This window comes from Gossypium raimondii, chromosome 1 (genome assembly GCF_025698545.1).
Source record: "Gossypium raimondii isolate GPD5lz chromosome 1, ASM2569854v1, whole genome shotgun sequence".
NCBI lineage: Eukaryota > Viridiplantae > Streptophyta > Magnoliopsida > Malvales > Malvaceae > Gossypium > Gossypium raimondii.
Genome location: NC_068565.1, coordinates 719486 through 742814, shown reverse-complemented (window position 1 = coordinate 742814; position 23329 = coordinate 719486). Strand labels below are relative to the sequence as shown.

The following is a 23329-nucleotide window of genomic DNA, read 5'->3' as shown; positions in this document are numbered from 1 at the left end:
ACTTTAATACTCAATTCAAATAATTTTCGAGCCTAATCAAAATTTTCATTTTAACATTTCTTTATATTGTAAAATTACATTATTTTCCCTTGTTATGTTGATAATAATTTACTTAGATCTGAGTCTAAGTAAGAAATTTGATAAATTAGTTTAAACCTGTTCAAACTTGAGTTATTTATCAATTGAGCTCAGGTCGAATATCAAAGTTGAGTCAAGGCTAAAGATAATGTTTTTAAAACTAGACGAATGATCGAATCAATTAGTAGGCTATATCAGTTTGTCGATTCGACTAGTTTAATTAAAATATTATTAAAATTTTAAATATATATGTACATATAAATAAAAATCCTGATTCATTTAGTTCAATACAATTATCTGAATTAATAATTTCAATTCCATTCAAATGTGACAGAAGAACATCTACACCCGAAAATTACTTGAATTCGGCTCAACCAAGTTTGGTTTGGGTTAATAGTGGGGAAAATAGATGGAATTATAGTAAATAAGTAAGAAAACACATCCTTGGATAGGGGGACAGCCACACCAAAATTGCCTTTGCCGTCAAATGCTCAGTTCCAATTTGCCAAAGCGAAAGGCTTTATTCTTCGTGGTGGTGCACACTCTCCACGCGTATTTTTAACGTCATTTATCGATTCTTCTTCTAATTTCTCTCTTCTTCTTCTTCTTCTTCTTTTCGAGCTTATCGTCGTTGGATTCGATGCCTTGAACCAAAGATCCGATACGCATTTTTTATACAAATTTTTTTTTAACATTTTAGGGTTGGATTTTCAGCAGTTAGTGGTCAGGGTAGGGGTTTTTATGGCGGTGACTTTACAGAGCCTTCGCTTTTGTGGACTGGCCGCATCTGGTCCCGCCGGCGGAAGCTTCGAAGCGCTAAACCGTATACTCGCCGACCTCTGTACCCGTGGCAACCCTAAGGTGATGTTTTTCCACTTCACTCCCTTGCTTTTTTCTTTCTCTATTTCTCTTGCTGAGTTGTAGAGAGTGGAAGGAATTTGAAATTGAATTTTCGGGATTCTTAGCTGAAAGATTGAAGAATAAGATTAACCTTAGCAGAATAGCAGTTAAATTGATTATCCTTTATTTGTTTGAAATTTTTTATAATTTTGGCTTTTTTTGATTGTGAGCAGGAGGGAACTTCATTAGCATTGAAGAAGCATGTGGAAGAAGAAGCTCGTGACCTTAGCGGGGAAGCGTTTTCTCGTTTTATGGACCAGTTATATGATCGAATTTCGAGCCTGTTGGAAAGTAACGATGTTGCACAGAACATGGGAGCTTTAAGAGCTATTGATGAGTTGATAGATGTCGCACTTGGGGAGAATGCCTCCAAGGTTTCCAGGTTTTCTAATTATATGCGGACTGTTTTCGAGACTAAGCGTGATCCTGAAATACTAGTTCTTGCTAGTAAAGTTCTTGGCCATCTTGCGAGAGCTGGTGGGGCGATGACTGCGGATGAAGTGGAATTTCAGGTTTGTTGGGGACATTGCTAATTTTTGTGGTGCAATTCAAAGCCAATGGGAATAATGTCTAGTCCATGTGCCTGTTTCTCAGGTCAAAACTGCCCTGCAGTGGCTTCGTGGGGATAGAATAGAGTATCGCCGTTTTGCTGCTGTCTTAATTTTGAAGGTGTGTTCTCTGTGAGATTTTTATTGTTCCTTATGAATGGATTTCTAGAAAATTATTATTATTTTTGATCTTATGTTAGAAGTTGCTGCAATTGTTTAATTTAATTTTAGTTCATTTGTTGTAAAAGATTGTTTTATTGAAGCTACCTTTGGATTTTACTACTAAAGGAAATGGCAGAAAATGCTTCCACTGTATTCAATGTTCATGTACCTGAATTTGTTGATGCCATTTGGGTTGCATTGAGGGATCCGACGTTGGCTGTTCGTGAGCGTGCTGTGGAGGCATTGCGAGCGTGCCTTCGCGTTATTGAAAAACGTGAGACACGTTGGCGTGTGCAGTGGTTAGTTTATTGATTGTGATGTTCTGGTATCTCTTTTCTTTGTTCTTTTCATAAATTTGAACCAAATAGCTGCATCAGCATTCCTAGTTTTCTATTTTAAATGAATGTATGTAGAAACATCTCTTCATGGTTTCGTAGTTTCTGGTGTCTGAGTTGAGTTCCTATTTGCTGTTTCTGCCTTAATTTTGTTCCAAACCACCCTTTTACCTACTATGGATCTTACTATGCTCTCTAAATTGCAAATAAACAGAAGAATAGAGGAATTGTAACTTGCCTTGCAATAGTAGTGCTTTATAGTGTGCTATTCTTGGTGGAGTTGTCACCTGCTTGGCTTTTTTACATTCTTTGTATGCCCTAGTTTGTTGGTTGGTTTTGTTTGTTGAGGAGGCAGGGTTTACTGTTACGTTTCTTGTGCATGTTCATTTCTTTGTAACTTCTGAACTCAAATTTTCAAATGTGTTTTCTTTGTTCTTTTCTATGCTCAACCTTCGGTGTTTCTATAGGTACTATCGAATGTTCGAGGCTACGCAAGATGGATTGGGAAAAAATGCTCCTATTCACAGTATACATGGTTCTTTGCTTGCTGTTGGAGAGCTTTTGAGGTTGGTGTGATGGTCTTATTTATTGTTTGTAAATTAAAAGGACTTCGAGTCCTGTAATTTCTGTTTCAACCTTTGAGTTAATTGGTTCCCTCCACTTGATCACTTCCCCCTCCTCATTGAAAAAAGAAAAGGAGAAAGAAATAGAAAAAGAAATTTGTATACGCATTGTGTTTTCGTATATGCCTTATTGGTTAGTAAAATAAATACAGCTATAGATATGTATGTGCTAGATAGCCTTTCACCTACTGCAGATTAGCTGCTGCAGTATAGGTTGTAATTAGGTTATAGAGGTATATACATGTGTAGATATATTTATAGTGTTAGTCAATTTGTAGTATGCTCATCCTCTATGAGATGAAGATTATCCATTTCATTTGGGAAATATTTTATTGTCATATGAAATGATATATAAGTGTATATGTGTTGTTAGTGACATAAACTTCATCTTTATCAGGAACACCGGTGAGTTCATGATGTCAAGGTACAGAGAAGTAGCTGAAATTGTGCTTAGATACCTAGAGCATCGAGATCGCCTTGTTCGCCTTAGCATAACTTCTTTACTACCTCGCATTGCACATTTCCTGCGTGACAGATTTGTCACAAACTACTTGACGGTAAGTTGTTATTGCTCCATATATGATCACATTATTTAACCGGCATGTGAACCCCTTTCAGTTATGTGCATTTGGATTGTTTGATATCTTGCAGATATGCATGAACCATATCCTTACAGTCTTAAGAATACCAGCTGAACGTGCGAGTGGGTTTATTGCCCTTGGGGAGATGGCTGGTGCTTTGGATGGAGAGCTGGTCCACTATTTGCCGACAATTACTTCTCACTTACGTGATGCAGTGAGTCTCATGGCTTGTGATTCATGACTTATCTTTTGGTTGCATCTTGTTGGTTTTTTTTATTACTATTATTATTATTATTATTTGAAGTTTTGCTTGTTTTTATTTGAGAAGAAAGAAGTTGTCCAACTGTTTGCTTTCATATTATTTATCTACAGATTGCTCCACGAAGAGGTAGACCCTCTCTTGAAGCTTTGGCTTGTGTTGGGAACATTGCGAAAGCTATGGGACCGCAATGGAGTCCCATGTTCGTGGTCTCCTTGATATTATGTTTTCTGCTGGTCTTTCTCCTACACTTGTTGAAGCTCTTCAGCAAATTACAGTCAGGTATGTGGGCAGCCATGACCTTGTGTTCAGATTGTATTTGGGGATTAATTGAGGGTATTAATTTTATAAAATACTGGTTGTGTTTCAGTATTCCATCTTTGCTTCCCACTATTCAAGATCGGCTTCTTGATTGCATTTCCTTGGTTCTTTCGAAGTCCCATTATTTTCAGGCAAGGCCAGCTGTGGCTCGAGGCACCACTACAAATATTACCCAGCCAGTGGCTGAGCTTAGTGGTTCGCCCATGTTCAGCTTGCTTTGCAGACTCTTGCTTGTTTTAATTTCAAGGTTTGTTTACCTACATTATATGGAGTGTCTGATGTCAACCATGGTTTGGCACTAATTATTCTGTGGTGTAGGGACATGAACTTCTTGAGTTTGCGAGAGGATCAGTTGTTCGTTATCTTGATGACGAGGATGGAGCCACACGAAAAGATGCTGCTTTTGTTGTTGCAAATTAGTTGCAAATTCCTTTTCTGATATCACATCCTCACAATTTGGTTCTGGTCGCTCTAGCCGAGCTGGAGGGAAGCGAAGGCGTCTTATCGAGGAGGTTTGTCCGTCTGTGCTATAGTAGTTACAATACTGATTATGTTAATGTATTATGTTTTACCTGTGTTGGAATCTTTATGATACGTTATGCTTGCTTATAAATTATATTGGGTTTTCAACAGCTTGTGGAGAAGCTTCTCATTGCAGCTGTTGCAGATGCTGATGTTACTGTTCGCCATTCAATATTTTCCTCTCTCCATGGAAATAGAGGTTTTGATGATTTTTTAGCACAGGCTGATAGCCTGAGTGCGGTTTTTGCTGCTTTAAATGATGAGGTGCAATTTAATCCAGTTTTATACTGTCAAGAATGTTCCTCTCATTTTTGTACGCCTATTTATCAGTACGTTGCTTTATAGGCCTATTAATTGTCTTGACAGTCGGCATGTCTTCAATTAAATATTTGGGCCGCTGGATTATGAAATAAAAGATTATTAGAATGTTATCATGATTACAAGATTTTACTTTCTTGGTATCTAGACAAAGGGGATGAATAATGTTGTTCTTTATACTGTACAGGAAATTAGAAAAATAATGTGCACCTAATTTCTTGTTTGAAGGTGAAAAATAGTGTTTGTCAGCATTTTTCCATAGTTAAAATGATTTGATATATCCTGATTGGTAACTCTTCAAAATAGGGTTGATTAGCATTTTTCCATATTTAAGGAACACTTTATATTTTGCTGATCGGTATGTCTGGTCTCTGCAGCTATTACTGTTCTTAACATCTCTAACTTTTCCTAAATGAGACATTGTGTCTTATAGTAACCATCTTACCCTAACTATTCTTAAGCCACTTTTGCCTGCACTTTCTCTCTGCTGTCTTTTCCAACAGATTATCATTTTCATAAAAGTGTTTCACTTTGTTTATTGGAATTGCCTTTTGCAAAAAGTATGAAGACATGCATACTGATTAGATTAAGGACAGTTTCATATGAGTCAGCTGTAGGGTTCTAAGCTTGATAGCTAGCCTTCAAATGTGCTGAAATAGCTATGCTTTTTTGTTCCAATTTTTGCATTACTTTGTGTTGCACTTCTATTAATAGAGAATATTTCTGTTGCTATAGGATTTTGATGTGCGAGAATATGCAATATCAGTGGCTGGGAGATTGTCAGAGAAAAATCCGGCATATGTTCTTCCAGCACTTCGTCGTCATCTCATACAATTATTGACATACTTAGGGCAAAGGTAAAGATAAAAGAACTTCTGTCCTCTCTATGCTGCATTAAATATTGACTTCTCCTGCATTGTGAGCAGTGCAGATAACAAATGCAGGGAAGAGAGTGCCAAGTTGCTCGGTTGTTTAATACGCAACTGTGAACGACTAATACTCCCATATATCGCCCCAGTGCACAAGGTTTAACTTGTCTTGTGTTATTTAATTATTTTCTTTCCGCTTTCCACTTTTCTAGTAGCTCCTCTCTTTTTTTTTTTTTTTGGGGGTGGGGGGTGTGTGAGGAGTTGGGGTTATTTTCCTTTTTTGTGGCTCTGCCATCATGTTATTGACTGTTTTATTTTTCAGGCTCTTGTGGCGCGACTACTTGAGGGCACTGGAGTTAATGCCAATAATGGTTTTATCAGTGGAGTTCTTGTGACTGTGGGAGATCTTGCTAGAGTGGTGGGTGAACTTCTGTTTGTTTGCTTTTAGTCTTTCACACATGACATCATTTTTGGAGTAAGATATTCAGTTTGATAGACATAGGAAAAGATTATTGTGTTTGCATTAATTGTGAATTATAAGTTGTATGTTGTATTGAATTTGCTGTCTGATGAGAATCCTAGCTTGGTTGCTGTGTAATTGATTGTAAGTTTCCTCGTATAACATTTTCTTTTACTATTCTTTCTTGGACTGTGACTTATTTTAGGGTGGTTTTGCAATGAGAGAATATATCTCCGAACTTATGCCTTTAATTGTTGAGGCATTATTGGATGGCGCAGCTGTCACAAAACGTGAAGTAGCTGTTGCTACTCTTGGTCAAGTTGTACAGAGTACCGGGTAAGACATCTTATATTGCTTTGAATTTGCCAGAGGGGCTTCGGACTAATTAGTATTCTTAAACTTCTGCATGTTTTATGTTAGAAATGTTAGCCTCCCCCCCCCCTCTCTTTCCTTTGATGGTGTTTAAGAGATTTTTCTTGAACGGGTCTGACAGGTATGTCATAGCTCCATATAACGAATACCCTCAATTGCTTGGCTTACTTCTGAAATTGTTGAATGGTGAGTTAGTGTGGTCTACCAGACGAGAAGTACTGAAGGTAGTTGCTCTTGAACTTTAGATGTAGTTAACGGTTCAGCTTTCTTGTGAAACTGAGTATACTTTGTCGTCCCCAGGTTCTTGGTATCATGGGTGCTTTGGATCCCCATGCGCATAAAAGGAATCAGCAAAGCGTATCTGGGTCACATGGAGATGTTACCCGTGCTGCCAGTGATTCAGGTCAACATATTCCATCATCAATGGATGAACTACCTATGGACCTTTGGCCATCATTTGCTACATCTGAAGATTACTACTCCACTGTAATGCCCTACCTAATTTATCTTTCTTCTTGCTTGTTTTAACAGTTTTTGTTTGTAGTAGAACCTCTTAATTATTTGCTAAAATAACTGAATTCAGGTTGCTATCAATTCTCTCATGCGAATTCTTAGGGATCCTTCTCTTGCCAGTTACCACCAAAAGGTGGTTGGATCTCTCATGTTTATTTTCAAGGTGCGTTCAACATATGGATTTTAATCTTTTTCCTAAAATATTTATCCTAGATACTATTTAATTAAAATTTGCTTTTTTTAACTTCTTTAAATCATTGAATTTCTCTTTTGCGAGGTTAGTCAATGGGTCTGGGTTGTGTTCCATACTTGCCAAAGGTTTGTCTATTAATTTTTCAGCCGAGTTTGGTTTTTATGCTTGGTTTTTTGTTGGTTATTTTTCTGAACCGTGGCTTATTTTCTTGCTTCTTTCTGTAGGTTTTGCATGATCTCTTTCAGATTGTTCGTACATGTGATGATCATCTGAAGGATTTTATAACATGGAAGTTGGGCACTCTTGTGTCCATTGTGCGTCAGGTACATTTAAATGTCTTCAAGATTTCATGTATGTAACTGATATTGGCTTTCTTCTGGCATTTTATTTTGGGTTTTTGATGTGCTTATGCAGCATATTCGTAAATATTTACCGGAGCTGCTATCTTTAATTTCCGAACTATGGTCATTATTCAGCTTGCCAGCCAGTACTCGCCCTTCACGTGGTTTTCCGGTATTTTTATACTTTAGTTTACATGTACAAGTAATTTGTACTTGCGTATCCTGCAGTTGGATTGTTAGATTGATTGTCTTGATTATTATTGTTTTACTGCTGATCTTATTTCTTCAACTCTCCCTACCTCTCTTTCTTAGGTACTGCACCTAGTTGAGCAGCTTTGCTTAGCTCTCAATGATGAATTTCGGAAGTATCTTCCTGCTATTCTTCCTTGTTGCATTCAAGTTTTGAGTGATGCGGAACGTTGCAATGACTACACCTATGTTCTTGACATTCTCCATACCCTGGAAGTGTTTGGTGGTTAGTAGTAGCACTCATTTCACTTTTGGGACTTAAGTCTATTATTTTGTAACTGTGATGCTGCATGTGACCATGGGCATGCTCTTTAAGCATGCTGAAAGAAGAATAAACATCTGAATATAGCTTTATAACCCTATAGTTATTTACTAGTTAGAAAAATTATGAAAGTGGAAATTTTCATGTTTTATTCTAGAGAACCTTTTATTCAAACCTTTGATTAACCCATGCTCGTCTAAACTAAATTTGTTAGTTTTGAACTGAAACTTATTGTTCTCTCAATCTGTCTAACTTTAAGCATCTTTACATGATAATATCTAAAGGATTTCTTATTATGATTACCATGTAGGGACATTGGATGAACATATGCATCTACTCCTTCCTGCCCTTATTCGACTGTTTAAAGTGGATGGTTCTGTGGAGATAAGACGTGCTGCTATCAGAACGTTGACAAGGTTGATCCCCTGTGTTCAGGTAGGTAGCAAGAATATTAACTACATTGAAGAATCAGTTACTATATATATGTTTTAAATACCTGTGGATTTAAGTTCTGTTGAACATGTATTCTGTTTGTGTTTTCATCCTTGTAAATCAGGTTACAGGTCACATATCTTCTCTAGTGCATCACTTGAAGATAGTTTTAGATGGGTGAGTTGTCTGTTCCTTTTGTTTAAAACTCTATGAAGACAGGAAACTTTCCTATTTAGACTTATGGATGGTCTATCACTTGCCGTGTATCAGGGGTATTAGTCTGCATGCATCTTTTCACATTTCTATGTGTTTGGTTTTGGAACCAAAACAGTATCTTGGTTATGGTTTAGATAATTTGATTTAGTTTGCCTTCAGTTTTTTTCCAAGTAAATAAGAAAGGATAATAAAATGATTGTTTATGATGATATCATAGGGTTACAATCAACTGATAATTTGGGATAAAAGAAACTCAATTTTGCAAAGCACTTTTGGTTTTTAGTTTATAAATGCTTTTGGTACTTGTCTATGGAAATTAATAGTCTATGAACCAAGTAATTTTTTTTTAAACATGAGTCGCTAATGGTGATAACTGATGGATGGTTCTAATGGGTTAGAACCATCAGCATCAGAGGAGGCTTGATGGAAGCACCCATCTATGCACTATGTCTATACCTAAAAAAATTTTGATTTACAGGAAAAATGATGAGCTCCGTAAAGATGCTGTTGATGCACTTTGCTGTCTGGCCCATGCCCTTGGAGAAGACTTCACTATTTTTATCCCATCTATACACAAACTTTTGTTGAGACACCGCTTGCAGGTATTGCTTCTGACCATGTCATTCTTTTTTTTGCATGTGGAAAACTTGTACCCTGCTACTTCCCATGTTCAAATTTAATATCAAAACTTGTTTATTTCAGCATAAAGAATTTGAGGAAATTGAAGGTCGTTTAAGGCGGCGTGAACCATTAATTGTGGGGAGCACAGCAGCACAAAGATTAAGTCGACGACCTCCAGTGGAGGTTGTTAGTGACCCACTAAATGATATGGAAAATGATCCTTATGAAGAAGGGAACGATGTGCAAAAACATCCTAGAGGTCACCAGGTATCATCCTTTTATGATTGTATGATGAGCTATTGTTTATTATTTATTTTGTCCATAGCTTATTCACCTAGGTTCCTGAGCATGCTGCCAAGCGAACATGCAATGCTAGCTTGAAGATGAAGCTTGGAAATAATCTGTACTACTTATCAGTTAAAACTGGTTATGTCGTAACTTTCAATCATAATCTTTGTAGCCAGTATTGGATGGACTTACCCTATTGCTGTAGTTAGCTGAGTAGTTGTTGGCATGGCCAGATTTCTATTTAATTGGTTACACAATGTTTTAAAGAAATGAATGTATGATCAGCAAATTTCTTATGTAAAACAAGAATATTAAATGTGATGTGGTAGGTAAGCACTGGCCTCAGTTGCATGAACAGGCAAGTGTTTTCTTATGCTTTGTAGCATCTCATGTATGCATAGAAAGATTAGGTTTTCTTATGGAGTTGTACAAGTTATTTAGGGAGTTAGCTATGCTTGTATACATCCTTTCTTGATACCTTTGGCCTTTGTAAATTTGAAACATCGAAATAATTATTTGTTACCAGTCATGCTGTGAGCAGTTTCTGACATGTAATGGCTTGTGATGTTGCATTCGTTTTACATATCTGACTTGTTAATTTGTTGTGGCAGATGTGAGCCCAGACAATTTTTATACGTCATTTCTTAATCTTGTGTAGTTCTATATTCTTATGCTTGTTGGATACACAGAAATTTGATTATTTCTGTCCATTATCTTGTTCTCTATACCTATGAAATTTTCCTTTGAAGTTACATTCATTTTATCTTTATTTTGTTTTTTTAAAAATAATTCTCATACATTATTTCATGTGGTCTATAGAGGCCTTAATTGACATAATTACTTGTCTATAGGTCAATGATGGGAGGTTACGCACTGCTGGGGAGGCTTCTCAGCGTAGTACCAAAGAAGATTGGGCAGAATGGATGAGGCATTTTAGCATTGAACTCTTAAAAGAATCTCCTTCTCCAGCACTACGAACCTGTGCTCGGCTTGCCCAATTACAGGTATGTTTACAAGGTTTATGTTTATGTATTGTTTCCTTAGGATTGAGGTTTCTAATCTGCTCCTTTGCAGCCTTTTGTTGGGCGTGAGTTGTTTGCTGCTGGTTTTGTTAGTTGCTGGTCTCAACTTAATGAGTCTAGTCAGAGGCAGTTGGTTCGAAGCTTGGAGATGGCATTTTCTTCTCCTAATATTCCTCCTGAAATTTTGGCTACTCTTCTCAACTTGGTATGCCCCTTCAGCTAATTTTTATTCCTTGTTTTCATGCAAGCTATTTGATTGCTTTTATCCTTTACTAAATGCAGATTCACTTTACAAGACCATATTAATCTGCTTTTATATTGTTTTGCTGTTTTTCTATTCTTGGTAATTCCATGGTTAAAAGAGTCGGCATTGTATAACTGGTCCACAAGCAATATTAAAAAACTATTTGGTAAAAATATCAGCTTGAGGTGTAAACATATAAGCAGATATGTGATAAGGAAACCCCTCTGCTGTAGCCAATAAGCAATTGTAACATGCATAACCCATTTATCAGGGCAATCTGGGTACTATGTATTTGAAAGAGAAGGTAATTTATTTCTTTTGTTTAAAAGGGTATATGTGATCATTTCAGGCTGAATTCATGGAACGTGATGAAAGACCTCTCCCTATAGATATCCGACTTCTTGCTGCACTTGCTGAAAAGGTATGCTTTCCTTGAGAAATGCTTTTATGCAATGTGTTTTTTTTATATCATCTGGACAGTGAAAGATTTATCATTCTTATGGCACATGCCAGTGTCGAGCATTTGCTAAGGCACTACATTACAAAGAAATGGAATTCGAAGGTGCCCGCTCAAAGAAGATGGATGCTAATCCTGTTGCTGTAGTTGAAGCTCTCATACACATAAATAACCAGTTACACCAGCATGAGGTATATAACTATATATATTCTGTGAGCTGTGCTTTTTTTTTCCTAATATCTACATGCTTTCTCCCAAATATCTCCTTATTGATTTAGGTTGTTAATATTTTTCTTTTAACCTTTTTAGGCTGCTGTGGGGATATTGACTAATGCTCAACAATATTTGGATGTTCAGTTGAAGGAATCATGGTATTAGACACTTGATTTTCAAAATGATTAGTGACGTTGATGTCATTCACAGAGCTTTTGTGTTGTAGTTTTCTGCTTGTCATTACCGGATTTACTATTTCATGCTGTCTTCCTCAAATATGTATATTTGGCAAAATGGGGGGAAAAGATCTAGTTACATAGATTTGTGTTTATTAGGTATGAGAAATTGCAGAGATGGGATGACGCTCTTAAGGCATACACTGCCAAAGCGGCTCAAGCATCAAGCCCTCACCTCGTACTAGAAGCTACCCTAGGTATTAATTTAAGCACAATGGCTCGTTTAATTGTTTGTTCTGTTCCTCTTTCTTTTAATACTTGCAGGCTCTTTGTTAGTATACTTTTCATAACAGAAATTTGGAATTCTTTGAATTTCTCTATAAGAATGCAAAAACAGGTTGCAGCAAATTTATTTAGATGGTATGACATGTTGTGGACTGAGCACATATATTTTGATTTACCTTTGTTTATAGTCGGTGTGAGCAAAGCAAAATGAATACTGATGGTTTTACATTCTCTTATTTAACTCATTTCCTTTTTTATTTTTTGAAATTTTATTTAGAACATTCGTGATCAGGCATTTTTATGGGTCAAAATTTTTTTCTTCTTTCTTCAAACGTTTTTTGATAGACAAAACCTTCCTATTGTTATATTCAAGTTAGCTCATATAAGCTGAAATTATGTTTCTCGGGCACCCGTGTTTATTTATTTATTTATTTTTTAAAATGCCTTGAGTGAGTTTTCTACCCTATAAACTGTTGGTTGCACTGATTAGGTTCTAGTAAATAGATCAAATTATCACCAACCTTTTTGGGTTTTCATTTCTGACGTAAAATTTTTCGATATCTATATTTCACATTTTAATAATTGAGCTTAGAAAGCATAATTTGCTTCCTATACCAGTGTACGCTAGTTTCTTGAAAATTTTAATGTGGCATGTACATTGTAGGACGGATGCGATGCCTTGCTGCATTGGCTCGATGGGAAGAGCTCAACAACTTGTGCAGAGAGTACTGGACTCCAGCAGAGCCCTCTGCTCGACTGGAAATGGCACCAATGGTTTGTGGTTTATGCTGTAGTTGATGTCAACATTATCTATATTGTGCTTGTACTCAATGAATTTTTTCTTCTAGGCTGCAAATGCTGCTTGGAATATGGGTGAATGGGATCAAATGGCTGAGTATGTGTCTCGATTAGATGATGGTGATGAAACCAAACTTCGGGCTTTAGGGAACACTGCTGCTACTGGTGATGGAAGCAGTAATGGTACATTCTACAGAGCTGTTCTGTTAGTTCGGAGGGGAAAGGTGCTTTTTCTAGTCTATACTCATTACTTCTATTAATTCTTGTGAATGCCCGTCATCTGTTTCTATCTGCATTTTGCAGTATGATGAGGCACGTGAGTATGTTGAGAGAGCTAGAAAGTGCCTAGCAACAGAACTTGCTGCTTTGGTTTGTTTCTTAACTCCAATTTCTTGAACTGAATACTAGGTGTTTTTTTATTTGAGCAACGGCTTTCTAGTTTTTCTTTTTTTCATTTCATTCTATATGTTAGCGAATACTCTAAATTGCTACTTTTCAGTTTCTAGAACATATCCAACATTATACATACTTCCCTCTTCCTTTTTACAATTGTCGAAGTTTCTAGTCCTTCTGGCTCTAGCTCCCCCATGCTTTGAGAATAGTTGAAAGGGAAAGTAAAACACCGTTTTAGGTATAGTTAAATTCCCTGTGCCCTTTTGTAGTTTATACGTGTGTATATATATGTATGTATAAAGGTTTTTTCTTTTGACTTCGTTGGTATGGCAATGATTGTTATCGGGCTCATTTGGTACATGATATAAAAAGTAATGAAATTACTTGGTTCAAATAAAATTATAGAACTTAGCTTTTGTTATGGTTCAGGACCCTGATGCTCTATTTAATAATATTATGGTTGTTTATCTGTATAACAGTACCTTGAATGATACCATCGCGATTTCTGGTGGTGAAAGTTTAAAAATTCATGCGTTTGGACTTGAGAAAATCTTTACTTTATGGCTATCATGATATTAATACCTACTTCAGGTTTTGGAAAGCTATGAGCGTGCTTACAGCAATATGGTCCGTGTTCAGCAGCTTTCAGAACTAGAGGAGGTTCATTCTACATCTATTTTAGATTTAATTTGCTCACTTTTAGTTGTTCTTTTTTCTAAGCGTGACTTCCTTAAAGAATTATTCTCGGGGGAAATCTTCGTTTATTGCAGGTCATTGATTATTGCACTCTACCTATGGGAAATCCAGTTGCCGAAGGGCGGCGTGCCTTGATTCGAAATATGTGGACTGAGCGGATACAGGGAGCAAAACGAAATGTTGAGGTAAATTATTTACTTTGATGAAGTGTTTGCCATTATGTCTTAGTAAGTATTGCTTTTGCTAATCTATGTACCATGTATGTTTTTTTTATTTAAATAGTATAAAGTTAATTTCCTTTTTCATTTTTAATGTATGTGTGTCTGACTCACATCCAAAGGCACGTAGATTGATATGGAAGATTTAATGGTTTAGATTTCGATTAGGACTTCTGGCATACATGAATTGTTTATGATTCTGTATACATTTGCTTAATTGGAATGAACCTAGTGCTTATTTTTACTCTCTCCCAATGTGTCTCGTGCTTAACTGTTGGTTCCTATACGTTCAAATATGCAGGTCTGGCAAGCGCTTTTGGCTGTTAGAGCACTTGTTTTACCTCCAACAGAAGACATTGAAACCTGGCTCAAGTTTGCTTCTCTCTGTCGGCAGAATGGAAGGATTAGTCAGGCTAGGTCTACCTTAATTAAGCTCTTACAGGTCTGTACTACTTACATTTTCTGAAGCTCCAAGAATGCACAAAATCATGTTTGTTTTCTTACTTTAAATTTTTTCTGGATGCTGTATGCTACTCAGTATGATCCTGAAACTGCTCCTGAAAATGTAAGATATCATGGCCCTCCTCAAGTAATGCTGGCTTACTTAAAATATCAATGGTCACTTGGAGATGATCTTAAACGAAAGGAAGCATTTTCCAGGCTGCAGGTATATCCAATTTTAACCAAGAGCACTTATCCTTTTTCTAGCTTTTCATGCATATCTACCATAATTAGTACATCTTTCTGCTGGCATTCGCTACTGCTAATTTGTAAGTTGCATTTTTCCTGATTAATTTTACATGATGGAAAAATCACTGTTCCAGAATTTGGCTAGAGAGCTTTCAATCTCCCCAAATATTCAATCCATTCCATCAACTGCTTCAATGAGTGGTACAAGTGCAAATGTTCCACTTCTGGCCCGTGTGTATCTTAAACTTGGAGCTTGGCAATGGACACTCTCATCACCTGGATTGGATGATGATTCTATACAAGGTAGCTAATACTAAGAACTTGATATCTTATTCATTTGCAGCTTTTTCCCTCTTTTAAATAAAATATTTTGTTATTGTATAAAAAGAAGATGTCTATTATGGACTCTTAAATGCTGAAGTTGTTATTGATTTCTTTTTCTTGTTAAATGGTCCTTTTTTTTTCAGAGATCCTTTCAGCGTTTAGGAATGCCACTCAGTTTGCGACGAAATGGGCAAAAGCATGGCACGCATGGGCATTGTTCAATACAGCTGTCATGTCTCATTATGCCAGAGGCTTTCAAACCATCGCCTCTCAGTTTGTTGTTTCAGCTGTCAATGGATATTTCCATTCGATAGCATGTGCAGCAAATGCAAAAGGTGTTGATGACAGCCTACAGGTATATTAACTAAATATACAATATCATTTTTAAGCTTGGTAATAGCACAAAACCTTTAATGACAACTTTGGGATCTGACCTATTTTTATTCACCTTCTTAACTGCCACTTGATAACTTTATCGTTCTCTTCTAAACATTGTTCTTAAAGTCTGCTAATTTTCTTTTTCAGGATATACTTCGCCTTCTTACCTTGTGGTTTAACCATGGAGCTACTGCAGAAGTTCAAATGGCCCTACAAGTAGGATTTGCCCATGTTAATATCAACACATGGTTGGCTGTTTTACCTCAAATAATCGCCAGAATACATTCAAATAACCATGCTGTGAGAGAACTTATACAATCACTTTTGGTGCGAATTGGACAAAGTCACCCCCAGGTTTGCCTTTATTATCTCTGTTCTGCTTCAGGATTGGAGCTCTTGGTTCTGTAGCAGCCCCAATTCAAATCGTTTTGAGCTGTTTCATTTGTTAGACTGATTTAATTATTTCCCAGGCTCTTATGTACCCTCTACTTGTTGCTTGTAAATCCATAAGCAATTTGCGCAAAGCAGCAGCTCAAGAAGTGGTTGACAAAGTGCGTCAGCATAGTGGTGTACTTGTGGATCAGGTTGAATAATTAGAATCTGTTTTTGTTTCTTTCTTTGTTTTATTTGCCTTGGCAGTTTGATCTAAAAATAGATTTGATCTGTTCATAGGCACAATTGGTTTCAAAGGAACTAATCAGGGTTGCAATACTTTGGCATGAGTTATGGCATGAGGGGCTAGAAGAAGCTAGTCGTCTATACTTTGGTGAACATAACATTGAAGGGATGCTGAAAGTCTTGGAGCCATTACACGAGATGCTTGAGGAAGGGGCAATGAGGGACAATACTACTATAAAGGAGAGAGCATTCATAGAGGTTTTCTCTATTCCTTTGCTGCAACTATCTTATCTCCTCCCATGGGATTTGATCAGTAACATATGCATATTCATTTAATTCTTTGCATTAAGGATTTTTTTATCATAATTAATGGTGAATATTCCAAGTCTAGTTGTTTATACTTCTGCTGCCATGTGCCATAATTTTTTTCTGATATATTGGTGCCCACTTGGCATTTTAGGATTTCCAGTGTGCATATTCAGTTAATTCATTTTGGTTTCACGGTATTGCAGGCATACCATCATGATTTGTCTCAGGCCTATGAGTGTTGCATGAAATATAAGAGAACCGGAAAAGATGCTGAGCTTACTCAGGTATGAAATGTTTGATGACTAAATTGTTAGATTTTACATATATTTGAGTGAGCAATATTTGATTGTAGTCTGAAGCAGCTTTATTCCCAACTTCTGTGGAACTTCTTGCTTGAGGATGTCTTAGGGTTGTACTTATATATACTCTTTTACCAAATAGAAATGCTGATTAGAATATGCTACTGGTTCATCTGTTCTTTTTTTTCTGCGGTTCCCAGAAGGTTGATCTCTCTTTAATTATTTTTTGAATTCATCAGGCATGGGATCTCTATTATCATGTTTTCAGGAGAATAGACAAGCAACTTCAAAGTCTTACTACCCTGGACCTGCAGGCAAATATCGATCATCATATTTCTTCTCAATTATTAATTTGACAATGTTAACTTTTCACTGTCAATTCTGCAGTCTGTTTCTCCCGAGTTGGTAGAATGCCGTGATTTGGAGCTTGCTGTACCTGGGACATACCGTGCAGGTAAGCTTAGTGGTTGCTTTGAATGGATGTCTTGGTATAAACCTGACCGCCTTGCCAACATTTTGGCCTAGTGGAAAGAAGTTTGTGTGGCATTAGAACTAGTGTTCAAACCTAGAATCCTTATCCCCCAATTATCTAGTGTATCCATTTCTTTCTTCTTCTTCTTTTTAAATAAAAGAAGAAAAACTGGCTGCCCCAACTTAAGTGAGTCCCTTTTTTAATTTTCAGAATCGCCGGTGGTAACCATTGCATCTTTTGCACATCAACTTGACGTCATAACCTCAAAACAGCGCCCTCGGAAATTGACTATTCATGGGAGTGATGGTGAAGATTATGCCTTTTTACTAAAAGGGCACGAAGATCTTCGCCAAGATGAGCGTGTCATGCAGGTAGTTTCTGCTTACTTTTCCATTCCCCTTTTGTATTACTTTCATGCTAGTTTGATGATTCTACGGTTCTTTTGCTTGGTGTTTGGAGGTTTACATTTCTTATATATAACTATAATTTTACTATTTTACATCATTTATTGAGATCTAATGTCCTTGATGATCAAATTTTATCAGCTATTTGGCTTAGTAAACACTCTCCTGGAAAACTCCAGAAAAACTGCAGAGAAGGATCTGTCTATTCAGCGATATGAAGTCATACCTCTATCTCCAAACAGTGGGTTGATTGGATGGGTCCCTAATTGTGACACCTTACACCAGCTCATTAGGGAGTACAGAGATGCTAGAAGGGTTGGTTGAAATTCTCCAAATACTTTGTTTTGGTTCTCATATTCCACATATTGTCTGTTTGGTCATACCTGTTGCCGCTTTATATCATAAAATTTGCATATAACTTTTCCTGTGCTTCATGGTCTCAGATCACCCTAAATCAGGAGCACAAATTTATGCTAAGTTTTGCACCGGATTACGACCATTTACCACTCATTTCTAAAGTAGAAGTATTTGAGTATGCTCTACAAAATACTGAAGGAAACGATCTGGCGAAAGTATGTGCTCTTAATATTCTCTCTTTTTCTTTTTTTTTCCTCCTCATATTTATCGACTTCTTTCAACTTCCATAAATTTGGCTTTTGATAGGTTCTTTGGTTAAAAAGTCGTACTTCTGAGGTGTGGCTAGAGAGGAGGACAAATTATACTCGAAGTTTAGCAGTAATGAGCATGGTATGTGATTACCTCATAATTTGGTGTATCCGTAATTAATACAAGTCTCTAGCTGTAAATTAACTTTCGTTATTACTTTTGTTGTCGGAGTCCTCTCTTTCTTTGTATCTTTTTTGATTAGATAAATTTTTACTGTATCCCAGTATGCAATCGTATTATCTTTGGCTACAGTAGTGATTATTGGTAAAAGGTTTGGATCACCCCTGGTTTGGAACCATGTCTGCTTGATTTAGTTTCTTCACTTTTTTAATAAATATTTCAATTACTCTGTAAAACTTCCCATTTTGGCAAAATGAAGATATCTCGGTGGTGTACGAGAAAAGAGTATGCTGCTAAACTTCCATGTGTGCTTATTTGCGCTTTTAATATGACATACAATCAAAATATTACGTTGAATAGTACAATTGCATTTCAAGGCCACAAATCTATTTGGAGTTTTTTTTCCTTGAGATTGTATGGAGAAAGTCAATTGATGTTATGTTAGATTTTGAATTTCATTGTAAATCCGTAAATTTACGTTATACATGTAGTTATTGTGTCCTGGTTAAGAGATTTGGTACGATTGAATGATGCGTGGCTTCTGTTTCAGGTTGGTTACCTCCTCGGCTTAGGTGATCGTCACCCAAGTAATCTCATGCTACGGCGCTCTAGGTATGAAAAAAAAGTGTGTTAATTAATAGTTACCGATGTTATTATGTATTTCATAGTCATGCTACTGTTTTGCAGTGGAAAGATCTTGCACATAGATTTTGGAGACTGTTTTGAAGCCTCTATGAACCGGGAAAAGTTCCCTGAAAAGGTATGTCCGTCGAAACAATCACTAAGGTTCTTTTTGTCATTCTTTTGGGTTAGGGAAGAGGGATTGCAGTTTGTTAATGTCCATTGTGTTGAATTCTCGATTCAGGTTCCTTTCCGTTTGACTAGAATGCTTGTGAAAGCCATGGAAGTCGGTGGTATCGAGGGCAATTTCCGCTTGACATGTGAAAATGTGATGCAAGTTCTCCGGTCAAATAAGGATAGTGTTATGGCTATGATGGAGGTATGAACCTCTGAACTTCAAATATTTTTTGTTCGTGTTGTTCCATTGAAGCTTTAATAACTAATTATACTATCGAGAACTTCATGTTTATAATAGAAAAAGGAAACGGAGTCGGGTGTGGTTATTGAAACAGTGATGTATTTATATATGCAATTTGTGCCCTTAATGAAATCACATTTGTTTTACTGCACTCTGGTTGTTATTGTTGCCAATCCATTACTATAAATGAAAACATCTGTTTTCCGGTTTATGCATAAAAAATGATGGATCTGCCTTTATAAATCAACTGTTCCTCAGGCATTCGTTCATGATCCTCTCATTAATTGGCGTCTTTTCAATTTCAACGAAGTTCCGCAAATGTCAATTTTTGCGAGTACACATGGCACTGCTGTCACAAACACGGAAGAAACTGCTCCAAGTAAAGAGCTTGCTCAACCTCAGCGAGGGGCTCGGGAACGGGAACTTCTTCAGGTTTTCTACATTTCAAAAACTCTACAATATATCTTTTTATGAATGTAAATGTAATATGGTGGGTTAAAATCAATTTGGTGCCATTGTAGGCTGTTAATCAACTTGGTGATGCTAATGAGGTTTTGAACGAGCGAGCTGTGGTGGTTATGGCTCGTATGAGTAACAAACTTACTGGACGCGACTTTTTGTCTTGCTCCTCAATACCGACAGCCTCTTCTAATATCCAACAGTCAATAGACCACAGCACCTTAATTTCGGGAGATAATCGAGAAGTGGAACATGGTTTATCTGTTAAACTGCAAGTTCAAAAGCTAATAATCCAAGCTACTTCCCATGAAAATTTATGCCAGAACTATGTTGGGTATGATCCTCTTCCTTCTCTCTCTTTTTATGTACATATATATCCATATGCATGTACTTGTACGCATATTAGACCTGTCAATTGGGTGAGTCAAGTTGGTTTTAGGTAGTTCAAGTCAATCTAGATAAGTTAATTCGGGTTTTAAATTTTTTGGGTCATTTTGTTTTGGAGCACTCGGGTTTGGGTCATTTTGAGCTTAGGTCAATTGGGTTTGAGGCTTGGTTTTTGAGTCGGATCATTGTTGGCTCAGGTCTTTTCAAGATCTAGTCACTCTAAGTTTGGGTCACTCCAAGTTGGATCATTTTGAGTTACTTTGTTTGGGTCATTTTGAGTGCAGGTTGTTTCAGTTCATGTCAATTCAGGTTCAATATCGATTTTTTTGGTCTAATAATCGGCAAAACCAAACCCATAACTGAAAAACTGGCCTATTCACCCAAACCAAAACCGCTTAAACCAATTGAGTCAGTTTTTTGGGTTTGAAAATTGCTCCATCCTAGTTGACTAACTATGGTTAAATCAAGTTTGGATTGTGTTTCGGAATTGTGAGATGTCTAATAGATATGTATCCATGGGCACCATGTTACTCAAATTCGGGTGTGTCCTTCAATTAATTCCATGTATATAAAGGATGTTTTGACAAATTTATCCAATACCCATGTTCAAAAATGCGTATTATTTCGGAAAAGAATAATGGGAACAACATAGCATTTGCATACATTTATCAAAAGGAGGAATCACTAACTGTTTTATTTATTCTATTCCAGGTGGTGTCCCTTTTGGTGAAGAAAAACAAATGTATATTTTGTATAAAACATGTACATACCTGTATTTAATGTAAATACATTATTTTCTTTTTCATTCTTCTTTCTCTTTGTTAGTATTGAAGATAAAATAAAATTATTGTGGTAAATCTATTTATCACATTGAATTAAGTTATCAATTTCTTTTTTCCCATACAAAACAAATCATGTCTATGGTTTTTGAGCTTTTGATAAATTGCATCACATATTTATGTTGTGTCGATTCATTTAGTTTTGATCAAATAGTTAATGAATTCACAATATTAATAAAAATTTAAAAAATTGTAATCCTATGTTCGGACTTCTATGTAGGTTTGATTGTTTGATATTCCTCTCCTATCGTTTCACACTAACCTCAGCTAAACCTGGCTGGACGCCAATTAGAGAACTAAATGGTGTGCTTAGTCTTGATGGCCGACAATTTTAGGGATGACATTAAGGATTGATTAGGTCTTTAATTGATTGGTATCGACAAGAAACATAAGTTTAAGCGTGTTTTATCTTCCTATTTACGAGTTGAGGAGGAGTTATTATTTAAGTATTATATAAAAAAATACGTAAATGATCAGGTTTGATGAGAAGCATATACATGGAAATTTATTAAGTACTAATCTTATGAGAAAGTTGAATTGGTTAAAAACTCAATAAAAAAATATAAATACCAATAGAGTTTAAATTAAATTTATTGTTAAAAGATCTCAAACGGAGGCAAAAAAGAGAAAAGAAAAAAAGAATTACCTTCTAATATCTCTAAAGCAAAGACACAAAGAAAAGGCAAAAACATGTTCAACCATTAAAATAAAACAGTTTTTACCATGGACTATAATTGTCTGCATAACTAGTATAATGAATCATAGGGTTAACTTTCGGCGGTGGCCGAGAGTTGAAAACACCGTACAGTGGCGGTGATCGCATAACCGCAAAAGGATAATATGAAGGTCCCAATGGCCTTCCCATCATCGGCGGATAACAAGACTGAAACGGTTGATAGTATGGCCTAGGACCACCATATTCCAGCATTGGTATTCTCGGAAATTGCCATTTCAATGGTCCATTCCCCATCGAAGGTTCCCTCGACATAGTTACCTCGTCTGACTTCTTTTTACGAAACAACCCGAACAACCAAAGGCACCTTTTCTTGAGTTTACTCTTTGTGTTTTGCTTGTTCAAAGTGATACCGGGGTTAGTTTCGTTCAATACACAAACTTCACCATCTTGATTTTCAAAATCAGAATCGGAAATCAAATCACAATGACAACAACCATCATTGTGGATTTCGGATTTTGATTCATGATGGACACTATCAGTGCTATTAAGGGATTGTTGCAAAGACAAAACCTCCGCATTTTTCCCCCATTTTTCAACCTTCTTCACAATATTCATTGGGTTTATTTTCCCGGAAATTTTTAACACTCTCTCCGAATCATATTCGATAAACTCCACACCTAACAGTAAAGAAAATATCTGAAATTCATATAAATAGAACCCCAAAAAATTAAAAACAAATGCCATTAATTAAATTATCCACCAAATTATTGTAAAATAATACCTAACGAATATAAATTCAGAAAATAGATGACGATTGAGTTTTAGCTCAATTGGCATTGGTATTTTTGCAAATGTAGTTCTAACATTGTATTAAAAAAGTTAAAAAATAGATACATAAATGATAATATTACCGTCGATTTTTTGCAGTTTTTCCTTCGCTTTCGATCGACACTTGTCGCAACAGTTAATATTCACTTTTAAAATGGAAATCTACGCATAAAATAAAATAAAATAAAATTAGATAAACAAAAACAAATATATGAAAACTAAAATACTGAATGAGACTAATTTAAAAAAAACAAAGAAACAGAAACTGAACTGCAGCCTGGGATTGTACCATCGCTTCAGTACTGTATTTTCAATTAATTTTTTAGGGTGAAATTTTGAAAGAGAAAATAACCCAAAAACAAGAACAATATTTATAGATAAAATATGGAAATTTTCTAAATTTTTGCAAGAAAATAAGTAAATGTGAAATGAAATCAAGTAAATCTTTTTGATTTAAATGCAAAATTACTACTTAAATTATAAATAGAATGTTAATTAATACTTAATATGTTGTATTAATACGAATAATGTCCAAAAAATTGCTTGCTTGGAGTAGATAAATTTGCCTCCAAATCTGCATTGATTATTCGTGCGAATTGAATCCACAAGTTATATAATTTTTATAATTTCAATTTTATATACACATAATTTTGTAAGTTTGAATTTATAGTTGAACTCACGTACTCTTACATTCGTAATAATGTCCATATCAATCGAGTTAAGACTCAACCGACGATTATTGAGGAAAATTTGGTATTTAATGGAAAGTAATTAATTAGCTATTGATTTATCCCATCATTTTGATTACAATGTATTCATTATTGATTAACATTCTATTTATAAATAAATATTATAA

The 23329-nt window shown here is 35.9% G+C and overlaps 2 protein-coding genes across 2 annotated transcripts; one reads left to right on the top strand and one right to left on the bottom strand.

The window, feature by feature from the left end:
* Positions 1–485: 485 nt before the first annotated feature.
* Positions 486–21017, top strand: LOC105773538 (serine/threonine-protein kinase TOR). The gene is given in 60 exon segments (XM_012595529.2): positions 486–939; positions 1152–1490; positions 1573–1647; positions 1815–1987; positions 2491–2589; positions 3044–3203; positions 3298–3441; positions 3600–3669; positions 3672–3768; positions 3857–3999; positions 4002–4054; positions 4126–4207; positions 4210–4319; positions 4441–4593; positions 5383–5504; positions 5574–5673; positions 5839–5934; positions 6182–6312; positions 6470–6572; positions 6649–6834; positions 6932–7024; positions 7144–7179; positions 7279–7377; positions 7469–7567; positions 7708–7870; positions 8217–8341; positions 8463–8515; positions 9033–9156; positions 9257–9442; positions 10315–10467; positions 10538–10690; positions 11079–11150; positions 11243–11377; positions 11496–11557; positions 11735–11832; positions 12525–12634; positions 12709–12882; positions 12962–13027; positions 13643–13711; positions 13822–13932; positions 14267–14407; positions 14504–14632; positions 14790–14958; positions 15123–15334; positions 15505–15711; positions 15828–15941; positions 16030–16233; positions 16488–16568; positions 16823–16897; positions 16971–17037; positions 17266–17426; positions 17601–17774; positions 17903–18031; positions 18123–18206; positions 18796–18857; positions 18933–19005; positions 19111–19245; positions 19543–19716; positions 19806–20077; positions 20842–21017. Coding segments are annotated over 60 exon segments (7419 nt in total). The 5' UTR covers positions 486–819; the 3' UTR covers positions 20861–21017.
* Positions 20841–22805, bottom strand: LOC105787138 (hypothetical protein). The gene is made up of 3 exons (XM_012613577.2): positions 22745–22805; positions 22557–22635; positions 20841–22322 (listed from the first exon to the last, which is right to left on the bottom strand). The coding sequence occupies exons 1-3, from the start codon at positions 22763–22765 to the stop codon at positions 21688–21690; spliced, it is 735 nt and encodes a 244-aa protein (XP_012469031.1). The 5' UTR covers positions 22766–22805; the 3' UTR covers positions 20841–21687.
* Positions 22806–23329: the final 524 nt, after the last annotated feature.

Excerpts from the sequence above, each read along its gene's own strand:
- LOC105787138 (XM_012613577.2), bottom strand. The coding sequence starts at position 22,765 with ATGGTACAATCCCAGGCTGCA. Across the intron at positions 22,636-22,744 it reads TGGTACAATCCCAGGCTGCA|ATTTCCATTTTAAAAGTGAA; the intron begins GTTCAGTTTCTG and ends TTTTATGCGTAG. Across the intron at positions 22,323-22,556 it reads AAAACTGCAAAAAATCGACG|GTGTGGAGTTTATCGAATAT; the intron begins GTAATATTATCA and ends CTTTACTGTTAG.